General features: G+C 34.7%; 2 protein-coding genes across 2 annotated transcripts in view; one reads left to right on the plus strand and one right to left on the minus strand.

Annotated features, from left to right (window-relative positions):
* Nucleotides 1–588: 588 nt before the first annotated feature.
* Nucleotides 589–8,897, minus strand: LOC132742471 (heat shock 70 kDa protein 12B-like). Its single transcript, XM_060730902.1, has 5 exons — nt 8,742–8,897; nt 4,235–4,618; nt 2,552–2,767; nt 2,221–2,377; nt 589–2,035 (listed from the first exon to the last, which is right to left on the minus strand). Exons 2-5 carry the CDS (start codon nt 4,616–4,618, stop codon nt 987–989), a joined length of 1,806 nt encoding a protein of 601 aa, XP_060586885.1. The 5' UTR covers nt 8,742–8,897; the 3' UTR covers nt 589–986.
* Nucleotides 8,898–13,698: 4,801 nt separating this feature from the next.
* The window catches only part of LOC132742472 (uncharacterized), a 51,038-nt gene continuing 48,329 nt past the window's right edge, over nt 13,699–16,407 (plus strand). Inside the window, exon 1 of the mRNA XM_060730903.1 lies at nt 13,699–13,757. The gene's annotated coding sequence lies outside the window, so the exon portion shown is untranslated. The remainder of the gene's footprint in view (nt 13,758–16,407) is intronic.

The raw sequence follows: 16,407 nt of genomic DNA on the forward strand, positions 1-16,407 counted from the left end.
ATGCGTGTAGGAGATATGCTCCGGACAAAATCTGGATATTTCATCATCTTTAGTGACCTTGACCTTGTATATATTGACCTAAATTATATGTATCACAGCCATAGTCTTGATAATGACCATTTGTGTTACAATCCCTCAATAAATGATAACTATATGGTCCATATACACATCTTCATATTTTTATCTGAACTTTGACCTCTATGTGTGACCTTGACCTTGGCCGCAAGGACCTGAATCTTGCGCGCGACACTCCGCCTCACAATGGTGAACATTTGTGCCAAGTAATATTGAAATCCCTCTATACATGTGGAAGTTTTGCTCCGGACAAGCATTTTTCAATGAGCTCTAAGTGTGACCTTGACCTTTAACCTAGAGACCTGGTTCATGTGCGCGACACTGCTCCTCATAGTGGTGAACATTTCTATGAAGTTTCATTAAAATCCCTCCATACATGTAGGAGATATGCTCCGGACAAAATTGGACGCCGCCCGCCCGCCCGACCGCCAGGGGCGTTCCCATAATACGTCCCGTTTTTCAAACGGGCGTATAAAAATAAACTACATGTATAAATAAAAAAGTCAACGTCTGTTCCAAAAAAAACATATTTAATTATAAATTCATAATGTTTATCGAACTTATAACAGATAAAACAACATTATCAACATAGGTTTGTTAAATTTAATTGTTATCAGCATTCATACCTTTCAAACATGCTTCATTTTATATATCATATACATGTATAATTCATCATATAAAAGTGTATCACAATAACATCAGATTTTTGTATGACCCCCACATATAATCAAACATCTCCTCAAAATTAGCAAATTGAAATTATACATAATTTAACTTCCGCCTAATAATACAATGTTAACACTTCCAAGAATTTCATATCCTTAGATTGTTTCAAATTATATAAAGTGTATATAAATATGTAAGAATTAGTTCATAAACCAGAACAGGTTTCAATTCATATTTATGTTTACTTATAGGAAATCGAAATATGCTCTATATTTGGTATGTTGAGAAAGTTCTATAGCTTCAACAGTTAGTTCAGTTTCCCCGAACATCATTTTGACTTCCACTCTGATTTTGTCTTCGCTGTCGGGAAGATTCACTACAACTTTACCTAGGTATTCCGTGTCATCCTCGTCAACAAACTTGGGGTCCCTCTTTGGCGAGGCAAATATTTTTAGCAGCATTTCTTTCTGGTTAGATTTCAGTGTGACATGTTTCCCGGACCGTGCTTCTCCAACTTTGACCGTCTCGCCTTCATGGATATACTTCTTGAAGACATCCCGACAACGATCTATACCGCCCACAGACACCCTGTGATCTTCTGGGTGGATGGATGGGTCAAATGGTGGTGATATATTGATCCCATATGTGTATTTAGACACGCGGGAGGTGATTGCCACGGGTCGATGGCCAAATATAACAGCGCCTTTTAGAACTGTAAGTCCGGCTTCAGCTGGAATGATCACCTTGCTTTTCGGGAGAGCTTTCGTGATTGCATCCTGAAGCATTACTGATTCTGAAAATCCACCAACCATCAGAAATATGTTTGTACCTTGAACATCAGGTTCTTTCAGTAAATCTTTAATGTGAGCCACTATCTTATCTGTACACGGTTTAAACAGATTTTGAAATATTTGTGCATCTATTCTCATTTTATCTGAAAGCCATGTTATTTTACCTCTATAAGGTGACCCTTCTATAGCTTCTGTAACATTTTCGGCCATCTCTTCACTGTAAGTGGTCGAAATAGCAACTGGCACTTTAATTGTTATTTTACCACTCGAGTCAGGCTTAATTGTCCGTTTTTTCGTTTCAAGTTCACGTTGCAAATCTAAATAATCAGCTTTACAGTCGTCTTTGAATTTTTGAAAGACAGGACCTCCGATAATTCTCAGAAGGGTGCCATAGAACTCCTCGTCAACTTTAGTTCCGCCCCACGCACCACCACTTGCTTTGTGTAATTCTTTAAGACCACCATCTGCTTGCCGCTCGTGTACTGTAATGTCTGCCGTACCGCCTGGAAAGCAAAAAGAAAACAATAATGGTGATAGTCTGAAAGATAATTACACTTATCGAATGTAAGTACAAGTACTCGTTAATCTAAATTTCACAATATACATACAATGTGGATGTTTTATTCTGATTAAGCCCAAATTTTGATTAGATCTCTTTTCTTTATTTCAATATTAAAATGATTAATACCTCCTAAATCAATAACCATGTACTTTGTTCCTGGACTAGCTACAGCGAATTTAGCGCCCTCTGACCCATGTATCTTGTCCGTAGGAATCATTTGGCAATATAAACTAGCTGCTTCTGGTTCTAAAGCTATTGATAGTTGAGAGCCATCTATATCCGCCTGTAAAGTGAAAAAAAAAATAACCAAGACATTTTGTGACACAGTTACATTAGTGTCGCAAAACTTATAAAATTACAGGTGTAAAAATTACAGGTACTATATATAATACTAGAGTATCTTTAGTATTTTAATCATTATTCCTACTCTGAATCTATATTTTAACTTAGACAATACCTTATATGCGGCTTCCCTCATAAATTGTTTGGCGGAGTCTGTCCATATAGCCGGTACGGTCAAAACCCAGTGTATGTCTTTGTTCTGTACCTCCGTTCCTCTTGTTTTCAACAGGTCAAGCAAATGATCTTTCAGATATCTAATGACAGCACCAAACACATCAATAGCTTTCATCTTCCTACCTTTGTCATCATCAATCTCTATGCCCCGTGTTATCTGTTTACAGACAGAAGAAAAATTAAATGCATGCACACAGAGGTCGCTTCTTGTAAAAGACTTTTAGCCCAAACTTTGCCACCCGAATAAAGTTAGTCCAGCTGGCACATCCGTGCAGTCTGACTAGGATCTATACTGTTTATAGCTTTCATTGTATTTATTGTACCATCACTAAAAAGTTATGCTTTACGAGTGTAGTTATCCAGTGGAAAAACCTAGACCTGATACAAGCGATGCCTTTTAGCAAACATTTTAAGTTGCACATACACTTTTATTTCTATATAAGATCAATAATTATCTACTACACAAAAGTTTGTGTAGTAGATAATTATTAATTAACTGTTTCCAGATTGAGCATATAAGATCAATAACATCTATATATAATCATAGTTCTATAAGTTTTCAAATGTAAAACGTCTCAACAACTAATATAGAGACAGCCAGTCTTGACTAGGTAATCGAAGAGCTGAAGGCACTGAGCTTGTTTGGTTTTCGCTTGTAAATATACAAGGTTCACTTTCTTATTATATTCAAGCAGTCAGGTGATAGAAAATAGAAGCTTTCCACAAGCTAAGTAATATGAAAATAACGCATGAATGGTGCAATATTAACATAGAATCTGTGCAATTGCCAATAAATGACCAACATAAAACATGTGCTATATATAACCGTAACGAGCAACGCGGTAAGTAAAGATTTCCAGGAAAGTGTTTACTTTTAAAGATCCTTAATTAAGGGAGACACAGGCAAAATAATCATTTCTTTGATTTGAATTTTTCTTTCAATATTCTATAAATGTCCTTGAAATGAATAAACTAAGTAGTCACCGGACCTTAACTTCTCTCCCTATGAAGAATAAAATGGTGGTTTCCCACGTGGGTCAGGTTAGAGCATTTAGAGTTCACAATGATTGTTATAGAGAACTATGACATTATGAAAACGTTAAAGTGTCTGTCAAATGAATGACTTAATCTAACAATATCCACAATATCTGTTATTGTAATTTCCAGAGTTTTTTTTCCAGTTACATGACTTGTTTTAAACTACTCGATGACTCTGTCAGCATCTTAATTTTGTTCAATGTACTTCAAGCCCAAAATATATAGTCGAAACTTGACTACCGCATTGAATGCGACTTTTGTGACACTCGTTATTTATTAAAAAAAAAACTCATATTTAACTTAGTTTATTGTTGTTTAATTTTTCGGGATATCCGAGACATTTGCGATCTGCTGATGTCATAAAACACTCGAAGGAACAGATAAAATAGTACCTTATAGCGTTTCTTGTTTCGGGCATATTGAACCATATACATGAATATTGCAGATTTCATGTTACTTTTACATAATTCTTCCAGTATTTCCAGTATTGTATATACATGTATTAACCTTCACGGATAAAGACGGTGTATTCACTGACTGCATTTACTGGCGATTCCAAACGATATACAAATCAATATGAACTTACTTTCTTCTCATGAAGTCTCATTTTGAAGCGTTTGAAGAAATACCATTTGTGATGTTCACCATCTAAAGCTAATTCTGAATATGTATTCTCTGCCTCGTAACCAAAGCTGTGGAATTTTTTATTCTCGTCAAATAAAACAACAGTCGGAGCTTTCAATGACACAAGGGCCATAGATCCTGCAACCCAGTTTTGATTGGTCGACACCTTTGACGGGTCTGCTTGATAGTCATGTTTAAATGAAAACGCATAGCCACTAAAAGTAGTTCCAAAATCTATGGCAGCCACCAATAACTTGTCTTTTTTATCACTGCCAAGAACCGTTCCGGCTGACGACGATCCCCCGCCACCGGTTGCACCGGAAACTTGATACTGATACTGGCTCATCTGTGATAAAAAAAATAGATAACGTGTGTTGCAATTAAAGATCATGCAATAGCTACAGGACATTTCAATTAAATGATCCTTAATAAAACTTATAATGGGTACGTTTTTCAAAACAATTTATCAAATACAAATGTATTTTCACCAAATACAAAAAGAGTCACATCCAGTAAACTTATACTAGTATACGATTGTTCTATAAAGTATGATAACAAAGATCAATAAGGAAGCGCTGTATTCAATGAAAGCAGCCCCCAAAACAACCCAGCAACACGCACGGAACCCATGGAACTCGTTTACAGATACAGTCATACTGCATTTCCAATGTACAAAATGAAAACCGCATTCACATGTTGAAAATCTATATCCAATTGTGGCATTTTTCTCTGACGTGTTATCAAACTTATCAATTATAAACTCGAAGAATAAAACTATTTGAGCCGCGTCACGACAAAACCAAGTGCGTTTGCTACCAGCATGGATCCAGACCACCCTGCGCATCCGTGCAGTCTGATAAGGATCCATGCTGTTCGCCAGCAGTTTCTGTACTTGTAATAGGGTTTGTAAGCGAACGGCATGGATCCTGATCAGACTGCGCTGGTCTGGATCCATGCTGGTCGCAAACCCATTCTGCTGGTTTTGTCGTGACGTGGCTCAAAATGTAAAAAAGGGCAAAACTTTATATACAAAGCGGATGACAAGAAGAGTGGTGGCCCAAAAATTCTTGCCATGTATTTTTGAAACAAAAGGTATGTAATAATTTATGGCCTACAGACATAGGAACTTTTTGCAATCAGGTAAAAGAATCGGACGGAGTTAAAACTAAACTCAATTCTTGATGCGATCGCAACAAACATTTATCATAAAACTCTTAGCCACATAACATTATAGCGTCGATTTAAACATATTAGCTGTGTTCTATTACTGACATTTTAGGAGACAAAGGATGGGGGGGCTTTTTGCGTGGGGCTTTTGATCCTTCAAAACTTCCCCGCATATAATACAACGACTGAACAAAAATGAATAAAGATAACTTGTGAAATGAAATCAAGTTTCAAAGTAAGTTTAAGTAAAAAAAAATATTTTAATGAAAGGCTCATATATTAAACCGCTCTTACATGTCTGGGCTCAATTTTATGTGTTTCTTTTTTTTCGTTCCTCTTTCTTTTTTTATACTTTTACATAACTTCCTTACGGAAGCCACATCTTTTTAATAAAAAGCGTATCAAACTTAAGCGATGCTGCAATGAATATGACATTGACATTTGTGGCATTTCCGAGCATCTTATTGTTCAACCCTATTGCTCTATGTTATAAGTTGATACGTATTAAATTGTATTCAAAAAGCAATAAAATAGTATTAAACTAAACTAAGCACCATTTATACCAGCAAAGTGTTAACAAAGCAACCGCAGAGTGACTCCCAGACCAATTATGCTAGTGGTATATACATGTACGTTAACAAAGTTATAATATGTTATAATGTAACTATTGATCACCAAATAATATTTTTAAGAGCATATTTTTCTTTAAACAAAAGAAAAGTTAAAACAAACAAAACAAAAACAAATACCGCATTGCCAGTATTAATTCTGCATACAAAACAGTGGTCGATAAGATTATGCCTCATACAAAAGAAACAAAGTATTGTTAATTTCCAATCTGACTTAAGTTAAGATCTTTATTTGTCTTAAGTTAAGATCTTCAGTCTATGCATGTAAACATAGTTAGACCGGTTAATTTCTGGTATCATTCTTAGCTGCCAATAAGGTCATGAAATTCGCCAGGCATTTGGTTTTTAATAGTGTTTACAGGGGCGTATTACGTTGGGGGATGAGAGGATCTAATCCCGAAACGTCTGTGTCAGCACAAACTTAAAATGAAGTCTATAATTCCGAATTGCCACTAGATAGTGGCGTTTCAGCTTCATGAAAACGTGATTAAGAAGTGACTGACATAAACGCATGCGTTAAAGCACGTGGTTATAGGAAATCACGTGATGCACAGCCAGTCATGGTTAAATGAACGCTACCTAAAAAAAAGGTGATCTACTAAACTAAATGTGTCAGAAATGAGTCCCATGCACTACCTAATATTGTCACTGTTCCGCATATTGATTATATAACTTTTTGAAGAATATGAAAGTTGACAAGAACGATCACGTGGCACGCACCTGCTTAGAAACATTTATTAACGGTAGAAGTCAAACGTTCGATTTTTTGAATTGCACCCTAGCAATACCGTTTTATTGTATCATAGTTTGGGGGCCTTTTTGTTGAAAATGTGTCCGAGTTAAAACGTATACATATACATGCACCGTGCGTTAACTGGAGTGCAGGTATTAGTTACTCGCACTCAAGAGCATGCTCATTGAGTGGCTCATTTTTGCTGGACTTTACTTATTGTGACGGCAGAGAAAGGGAAAGCGACAGAAATGTCATATTTAAATGCTCTTTCATGAGTTACTTTTCTCCGGGGTTTCATATTATGACAACAGGGACCGTGTTTTTATGTTTGACTATGATACAAAAGAGAAAGAACATCAAAACACTCGGCAATCTGATTTATACTCGGGGGGGGGGGGGGGCTATGCCCCCTCGTATATATCAGATAGTCTCGTGTTTCGATGCTCTTTCTATTACTTACACTATACAGTCATTGATATATACAAACGAGAGCGGATACTCGTTCAGATATGTACTAAATGCCAAGTTGAAGGAAAGAACAATTCATGTTATGGAAGTGTATATCTTATTCAGTCAGATCAAGTGCAACCAAGTCAAATTATTTTAACGTCTGAAATCACTGACCCGATATTCTGAGATATTTTTGTTCTTGACAAAAAGTGGCAGTATCAGTATTTGGACACCCCACCCCTGTCTACCCCAGGACCCTTGCTTCAGCCCTAAAAAAATAATTCAACACTCTAAGCCATGCAGTCTAAGGCTTACTAACAAAACCACCGATAAATTACGGTGAAAAGCCTACTACTAGTATATAAACAATTGCCAATGTGGAACACCGGAAATCGTCGTTTCGTCGTTTCATTAACATCAATAAAACGAACTAGAATTCCACAGCTTACCTAATTTCATGAAAACTTCGAACATTTATTTCAATGTAACATATAGTGAAGTGAACAAAGTTAGTAATTTACACATTGCAAACGTCACTTACAATCCACGTAAATAACCAAAAAGAGATCAAAATATACATAAATATCGCTTAGTAAACTGCGTTAGTAACGCAGTAGAAATATCGTGATTTATACGGCAAAATCAGTCACTGATCACACATAACATGTAAATAAATAATCAAGTATTGAATCGTTATACTTTTCATAAGATTTTATACATTTTTTAAAGATTGAATTTCTTCAAATATTTTGGCTCATCTGGAGGTGAGTTACACGAGCGGGGCATATATGTCTCAGTCATAAACTTAGTTTGATTCAATTTTCACGCGAATCAACAAAAAAATCCATTAAGTGGGGGTTTTTATGCGTCCTGAAAAGGCTTTAAAATTATGACGGGTAGTTTTTTTTTATTGACACTTAAACAGGAACGGATCAGGCCGGGGGCTATGTCAAATCTCGAAGTGACGGAACATAAAATGTATACAATCGCGCTCTTTTCTCAAATTTATGATTATCTTAGCTTTAGACATGTTACGAAAATATGCTAGTATATATAAATAGCATTCTGTTGCATTTATGATGCACTACACATTTAAAACGCGACATCTTGCAAATACCGCTACTTTTTTACCGACCCACAAATGTTATCTACGCGCATGCCCATTCATGTTTTAAATACAGATATGTACTAGTTTTAATATCTCAGTAAATACACACCAACATAAGTCGACATCAGGCATAGAAAAACATGATATGTCCAAATAAGTAACAACACACTTACTTTATGTTTTCTTAAACAAATGGAAGCATTGAATCCCTTTCACTAAGCTTCTTCCCTTCAAAGAACCCCACACAGCTAAAACAAATCTAAACCGAAACAAGAATGTTGATTCGAGTTTAACCTTTTAACTTACATGTGTTTTAAAGGTTTAAAGAAGTGCAGTATAAAAGTATAACAGTGTAGATTTAAATAAATGTGAAAATGTCTACCTTTTTAAGTCGATTTATCACATTATAGCAAAATCAATTGAAATACTCCCAATTCCTGGACACGGAAGTACAAATCGTCCCTAATACTCGGAATACTTTTACATTTATCCGAAAATGTCCGCATGTACGACTTTTTATCTTCCCTTGCTTTTAAGGGGCACCGAAAGGTTACGCCTATATTCGCTCTGCAATAAGGCCGAACTTTTTAACGGCGACCACATTCCAACCTACTTTAAAGTTCGTTTTTTTCCCTACAATAAAGTGTATTTCATACAATGAAAACATGCGTTCATACAACGACATATAGGTAGATTTATTTCTTTTTTAAGAAGTCAGAATTAATTAGAATCCTTTCAAGACATACAATTGACAAACAAATAGAAATATTGTAGAGAGTGGTATTCCATAGTATCTAGTCTTATAAAACACATTTGCTTATTCATAGTAGAGTCTTCTAAAACTCATTTGCTTATTTGCCAGGGACAATTCCTTTCGATTTCAACAAGATGGGTATATATGTCCGTCCATGTATTTGTCTACAAAACTTTAGAATTTACTGTTCTTAATTATACTATATAGAACCTAAAATCGTTCGGTTTCTTCTATAAAGTGTATTTCTTTTTTTAAGTTCAATATGCATTGTACACGCGGTGTTATACCGGTACACAGGTACCAAAAAGTATATGGTGGCTGATTTGTGCCATTCGTGTTTTCGGCCCGCGACCCCGCCAAGTGAAAAGTCGAGAATTAGGAAGTTAAAATGGCGGAGGTGCGGAGCGAAAACACGCTCATTAATTAGCGAGGGCGCGGGGCGAAGTTTTAAAAAATAACGACGGGGCGCGGAGCAAAAACACGCTAATTAGTGCCCACGCTAATTATCGTGTTTTCGCTCCGCGCCCCCGCCATTTTAACTTGTTCATCCTCGACTTTTCGCTTGGCGGAGTCACGGGACGAAAACACGCTAAATAGCGGGGCGCGTGTTTTCGTCACGCGACCCCGCCGTTTTATTTTTTTAATCTCGCTCCGCGCCCCCGCCCTCGCTATAATTAGTGTCTTGTCCGCGCCCCCGCCATTTCAACTTGTTAATTTTCGACTTTTCGCTTGGCGGGGTCACGGGTCGAAAACACGAATGGCACAAATCAGCCACCAAAAAAGTACATTTTACAGCAGATTATTTTAAAACTTCTTTTCAGATAAAACATCTGCACATATTTCGATTAGTAATTATTAATTTAGAAGATAATTAAAGACTTAAAATTAAAATTTCCATTGAAATGAATAATATCCAAGTCATCACTTGGGGCATTTTAAATGATAATAAACTTTCGACGAACTAAGCACACGACAACAAACAAGCATCACAGTTAACTACAGTTATAGAATGTCCTACATGTATACATGTAATACTTTTTCAAAAGATATAAGATGGAACTATGAAATGTTCCTTCGACCTTTAACAGGTTATAGTTTGGTAATACATATACATGTACATACATATAATATATACATGTCTGACTAATATTGACGTCGAGAATTAATCTGAACGCCTGTATCTGCCTTTCGGTGGACCTTTTTGCAAAGACAATAAAAAATGAGCCGCGCCATGACAAAACCAACACAATGGGTTTGCGACCAGCATGGACCCAGACCAGCCTGCGCATCCGCGCTGTCTGATTAGGATCCATGCTGTTCGCTTAGAAACCCTATAACAAGTAGAGAAATTGATAGCGAACAGCATAATTTATTAATGTACATCTAGACTGATATGATTGTGCGTTCGTACCGCTGATACTCTCTCATCTCTCAACCGTGCCTATTATCGCGTTTTCTTCTACCAAATACGACATGCATCTGCTGATATTCATTAGCGGACTGTTTCGCTTCTTTGACAGAAGTAGGATCAAGCTTGAAAGCAGGAGTCCCGTTTGATGGTCCACTTAACTATATGGCAAAAACTATAACTATATACACCCTGACTTGATATGGATGATGCACATTGCCGCAAAGGGCTTTGCTGGCCAATGCATATAACGGGACTCCAAAATCATCAAGCCTGTCCCGGAGGTCTCAAAAAGCCCGTTGATATTGCTTTTTAGCTGTCATGGTGAGGTTTGTTCACATCACCATCATAAACATGCATTATAAACGTTCCTATTATTAAATGCAGCATTACATAATTTTTATCTGTCAGAATTCTAAATGTCTCTACTTTATCCCGATTTGAACACTGGCAGCTCTAAGCACACGGAGAAAATGATAAAGATGCCCTGTCATGGAAAGTAACGTTTCTGGGCGAAGAATTATCTCGCATGTTGGGATGAATTAGTTCGAATCCCTCCTTATAATAGGTAATGGCATGAAAGACTAATATCCTCATTATCCCATAGGAGAATACTAAGGCCCCGACAGCACAACACAGACCAACAATCCGGAAAATCCTAGACGCTGAAAACCTAACCTCGTATTACCCTTGTCACCGATCAAAGGTCTAAATTCCCACGGCCTATATACGTTATCATATTCATCATGCTGTTCTATCAATTTCCATTTCATTCTTAACCGCCTTGGCTTTTGGTAACTCCTTTATAATAAAATCGTCGAAAATCCTATCCATTGACTTAACCAACCTATCCAAAGACGTATCCCGTTTGGATGTTACCAAATGAAACAGGATGCAAGAACATATATAATGAAAACTAGCTTCGACAGCTTTGTCACATATGCAATTATGCATAACTATGTAAAGTTCTCCGTAGAGGACGCTGTCATTAAATTTAAGTGCAATCACGTGATATAATTCTAGACCAAAAAGCAATTTTACATATGACCTTTTTTACTTGTTTGTTTTTTTGGGATAATTCTTTTATCTTTTGTTGATAATTGTTATAAAATCAACAGTAAAATGTCTTAATTTTGAAAATATTGATCAGTCATATGATTTTTAGACGAGTTGGTTTCAAATGATTAGTCAGAAGAAAACAATAAATAGCCTTCGTGCTAATAAACAAATCGTGGAAGAATGGCTTTGGATCTTGCAAGCATATCGTATTGACGACACTATGTAAACGAAAGTGGAAGGGGTTTTTTTTTTTGGGGGGGGAGGGGGGGGGCGGGATAATCAACATAACAGTTAAACAAGACAGAGCCAAAAACTGTCAACTGCGCCATATTATGTATTTTATATTTTCGCGTCGTGTCATTATTTTCTTAATAAGCAACAGACTCATTTAAATGGAGCTCTAGACTAATGTACAGTTCTTATCATTTTACTAATTTACTACTAGTATTTGCTATTAAAACTACTAGTAAGTAAAATGTGGGATAACGTCGAATCTGTAAAAAGTTCACGTTTGTTGCGCGAGTTTCCAGTTCGCTATATAATAAGTTTGTTTTGCTAGAAACCAACACAAAATTAACTGAAAAAAGATGAGCGTTTTCATTTATATACATATCATATTATCAAACTGAACAAAAACCATGGCTTTAATTAAAGCTGTGACAAAAACATGGGCCTATATTTGCTTTTCAAGATGGAGGCTTTTTATAATCATTCTTTTATTCAGTTATCATGGATTTTATTTAAATGAAAATCAACGATACCGTGCACTGTATGACTCATACCCTTACTGATTGATCAAGATTCAATTGACAGCACCTAGAACCGCCGCTGAAATAACGCTCCCATTTACCAAAAAAATAAATAAATAAATAAATAAAAAAAATAATCTGTAACCGCCCCTATATTTTTACGTATTGTGACAGGTTCGATCCCTCGTATCTTTCCTAAAAAACCGAGGTGATATATGTATATCATTATCATGATTATGTATCGGTGCTCCTCACAGGGTATGTTACAATCTTGCAAGACACCTAGCACTGCCCCTGCACTACGTACGACTGTAACGTAAAACAAAATGCGACCGTAAATATTTAGCGAATTTAAGTACAGAGTAAAAATATAGATCCAACAGGCTTTATAAATTTTTAGCCGTGGCATGGTAGGCCCCTAGTGCTATAATGATCGAGTAGGCCTATATCATATTATATATATCCCGCAGTGGCATATTAAATGCATTGAAGTGAGACCCTTTATAAATGATAAATTTATAAATGTGAAGGTCAATGTAAAAATACGTAGCTGAACATTAAATCATTAATATTTTTCTTCCAATACCAGTGACAAAATGATGTACAATTTAACATATTCACCTTGTTTTATATAGTTTATTTCGCACTAAGCAATTTCGTACATGAATGAGGAAAACGCCATCTAAACAGTAGGCTACGTATGTTTACCGCTCATTTTGCTTGTTTTTACTATTTTGTCCTTAATATCAGCTTGATCTAGAGTCCTACATGTACATCTAGATTCTTAAACATAGCCTATACGTTTGTCAAGTTAAGATTAGGAGCTTAATATCAACAAATAAATCAATGGCACAATCGAACATTTGTGGTCTATATATTCTGTAGCTATAGGCATATGTTCATTTTCCATTTTGTTGTTATATAAATACTTCGGGCTTCATATAGAAATACAAAAATGTACCAACTTTCGCAAAACTCTAGATCTAGGCTTTATTTATAAATACAGAACTTAGATCTACGTGCACAATAATGAGAGGCTTGTACACAACTTTTTCTTTCTTTCAAAAGACAGTGCACATGTATAATGAGACATTTGAGAAGTGCGATTATCGCCACCCAAACTTATACGCCTCTTTAAGCTGAAGCCTCTTGAGCAGACGAAAATGCATTTACCAATATTATTCGGTGAAAAAATACTACGTAAACTAACAGGTTGTACATAACAGGTTAACAGTAGACTGAATATTATAATATCATCATATTCGATCAATTAATGTAAAATAATTAATAAATCTAGGAGTCCTAACTATTAATCTAATACTATTTATAGATTGATGATCATGTGACACTCCACGTGTCCAAGGAGAATATTCTGTTCCCAGAGTTCTTTGCGAAAATATTCATTTTACACAAAATGGCGGATTCTTTGTAAGTCTAACATAGGTGAAGTTTGCGAGCTTATTTATTAGCACAAAATGATTCCCTTTTATTATAGTTTAAGAAAATCGTTTCTTAAATCATTTGCTTCCTATTTGAAAGTGTTATATTTATGTTAACTGAATTATGTAAAGAATTGTAAGCCATCGTATAAAATGGGCAAGATTACGGTGTTATAGGTACTTCGGTGTGCATTGCGGATGGTCACGTTGTTGATTATTGCTTATTTTTCGTCATGGTGTTGCTATTTACAAGTGAGACTATGTCAAATTAAGTGATTATGCTATTTTTAAAATGTTGCAAAGATGAAATTAATTGTAGCTTCTGTATTTTTCAAGAAAAATGACTTAAACTTTTAATAACATTATCTTCCCGATACAGAAGACAAATTCCCGCTTGAGGTATATTTTATATGGGTTTGTTATTTTAGTAAAACTGGGCATGGTAATTATTGCTGTTGTTATTGTTTCAGATGGGATAAATATGCTTGTTGAATTTAAAGCACATCTTTAGTACTTTGTTAAAATAAGCTGTAAGTTTGTATTATACCACTGAAAACTTAATTTTAAGAAACAGGAACAGGATTTAGCCCATATTATGTTTGACCTTCCTGTGTGTCACTTGTTAGATCTCATTGTTTCAATTATCTGTTGAAAAATATGGTTAATGGAATCAAATTGGAATATCTTCACAGCCGGTTTATGTCACAGCAAATTAAATGTTACATTTTAAACATTAAAATAGAAATCTAATATCTAATTTCTAAAATTTTGTATCTTGAGTTAATATTGCAATCCTAATTTACATCTTTGAGAAAAGTACTTTACTTTTTACTGCTGTCTGTTGATTAAAAAAAATACATGTACGCATATAGATCTAGATCTATTTCACAAAGAAAAATTGAATCGTTTGAAAAAAATTCTGAATAAAGCATTCTTATTTTAGCTAGGTCTAGAGTATAGCACTTTTTAAAAACTCTCCCCCAAATTTAATAGATATTTGCATAGGCTTTATGTCAGCTATTTAAAATCTTAAGTTCCAAAACTTTTTTTCTCAGAAATTTAACTGAAAATTTAAAACCATTAGATCTATAAAGATAATTATTTGGTAAAGTTTATAATTATCTAATTACAACACAAATTTATTAGATTTTAGTAATAGAATTAAAATGATATAAAAAGCAAATTATCTTTCCAACAGATGCATGAATATTATTTTTTGATATCTTACATATATCGATAAAAAACAAAAAAAACAACAACAAAAAACAAGCTCTTGGATGACATGTTATGTGTAATCAGTAAGTGGAGGTTCTTACAAAATAAATACATTATAATACTACAAGGAGTAAGCTTATATAAATGTAGTAAAACCTGTTTTTTTTCTTAATTAAATTACATAGATGAATTTTTGTGAAGTTTTCTTAAAGCACAGGGTTGTCATTAACATTTTTTGCAGAAGGTTTGTTTTGAAATTGAGGCGGTCATTTCTGTCTTTATCATGCATAACAAAGAGTGTTTTCTTAATTTTGAGGCGGCCCATAATGCATCTGAGACAGGCATTTTGGCCTCCTGCCGCCTCTTAATGACAACCCTGAAAGCAATTTATAAAATCAACATGTTTTAATACATCAGTTTAAGAAAAACTTAAATGTCAATTAGGAAAATCATGCAACTAATGATTTTTACCGTGTTCTGTTTAATGAGACAATTGAAATGCTTAATTTTTTTTTTTTTTTTTGATGATATTATAAATAAATAGAATGATCAACAGTATTTATTAATCTTCTTAGATCTATATTAATAATGTTCCAAATAATTTTCATTAACTTGTTAGTTAAAATTTTCAAAACTAAGTTTCACTTTTCAATGAAGCAGAGCTATTATGTCATGATTCCACTCGGCTGTATTAACATGATTAAGGCATTCATTTCCAATGATTGCAATTTTCCTTTTGGTAAAGTGAATTCGTTTAGGTATTACATTGCCATGGCTGATCCGTAACAATTTATCACTATTTTACTTTACATACATTTTGAAAATCTAAAAAAGTATCATGTTACTTTTATTGATTCAAATAGCAATCTTAATATCCCCGCCTCATTGAAACTTGTAATGGTAATTATTTATAAGTATTTAATTATTTCGATTTAAAATAATAACGATTTATCATCATACAGATTTTCAAAAACAGAAAAGAAGCTTTAAAGGAGCACACCTCCAGATTCCTGCTACTTTTCATGGAAATTTTGAAAATGTATAAAGATGTAAAAAATTGTTATTCGTGAACAAAGAAAATAATTTACACATTGCAAACGGCAATTAAAACCAATGTAAAATATCAGAAAGATGTCAAAATATGTGAAAATAGCCCTTACAACATTAGTAACACAGTAGAAATATTGTGGAAAATAGTGCAAAATCGGTCCTTGATCGCATAAAATGGAAATTATAACTTTTATATTGAATATTTTCCTCAAACTTTAATTTTGTTTGTACGCTAGTGTAAACCAGCAGCAAAACAAAGCATTTCAATTGATACTGCATCAGACCTATGAAAAAGTGCCGTTCGACAGACCTGACCGGTAGAATTTCACTCAGTCCAGGGAAAATTCTGTCAAGGTCACTCTGTCTGGTAAATA

This window comes from Ruditapes philippinarum, unplaced genomic scaffold (assembly GCF_026571515.1).
Source record: "Ruditapes philippinarum isolate M1 unplaced genomic scaffold, ASM2657151v2 ctg1155_1_1_1_1, whole genome shotgun sequence".
NCBI classification, from domain to species: Eukaryota; Metazoa; Mollusca; class Bivalvia; order Venerida; family Veneridae; genus Ruditapes; species Ruditapes philippinarum.

Coding starts and splice junctions, on each gene's coding strand:
- LOC132742471 (XM_060730902.1), bottom strand. CDS start 4,618: ATGAGCCAGTATCAGTATCAAGTTTCCGGTGCAACCGGTGGCGGGGGA. Junction 2,768..4,234: donor TGAGACTTCATGAGAAGAAA/GTAAGTTCATAT, acceptor GTCTGTAAACAG/ATAACACGGGGCATAGAGAT. Junction 2,036..2,220: donor CATGGTTATTGATTTAGGAG/GTATTAATCATT, acceptor TTTGCTTTCCAG/GCGGTACGGCAGACATTACA.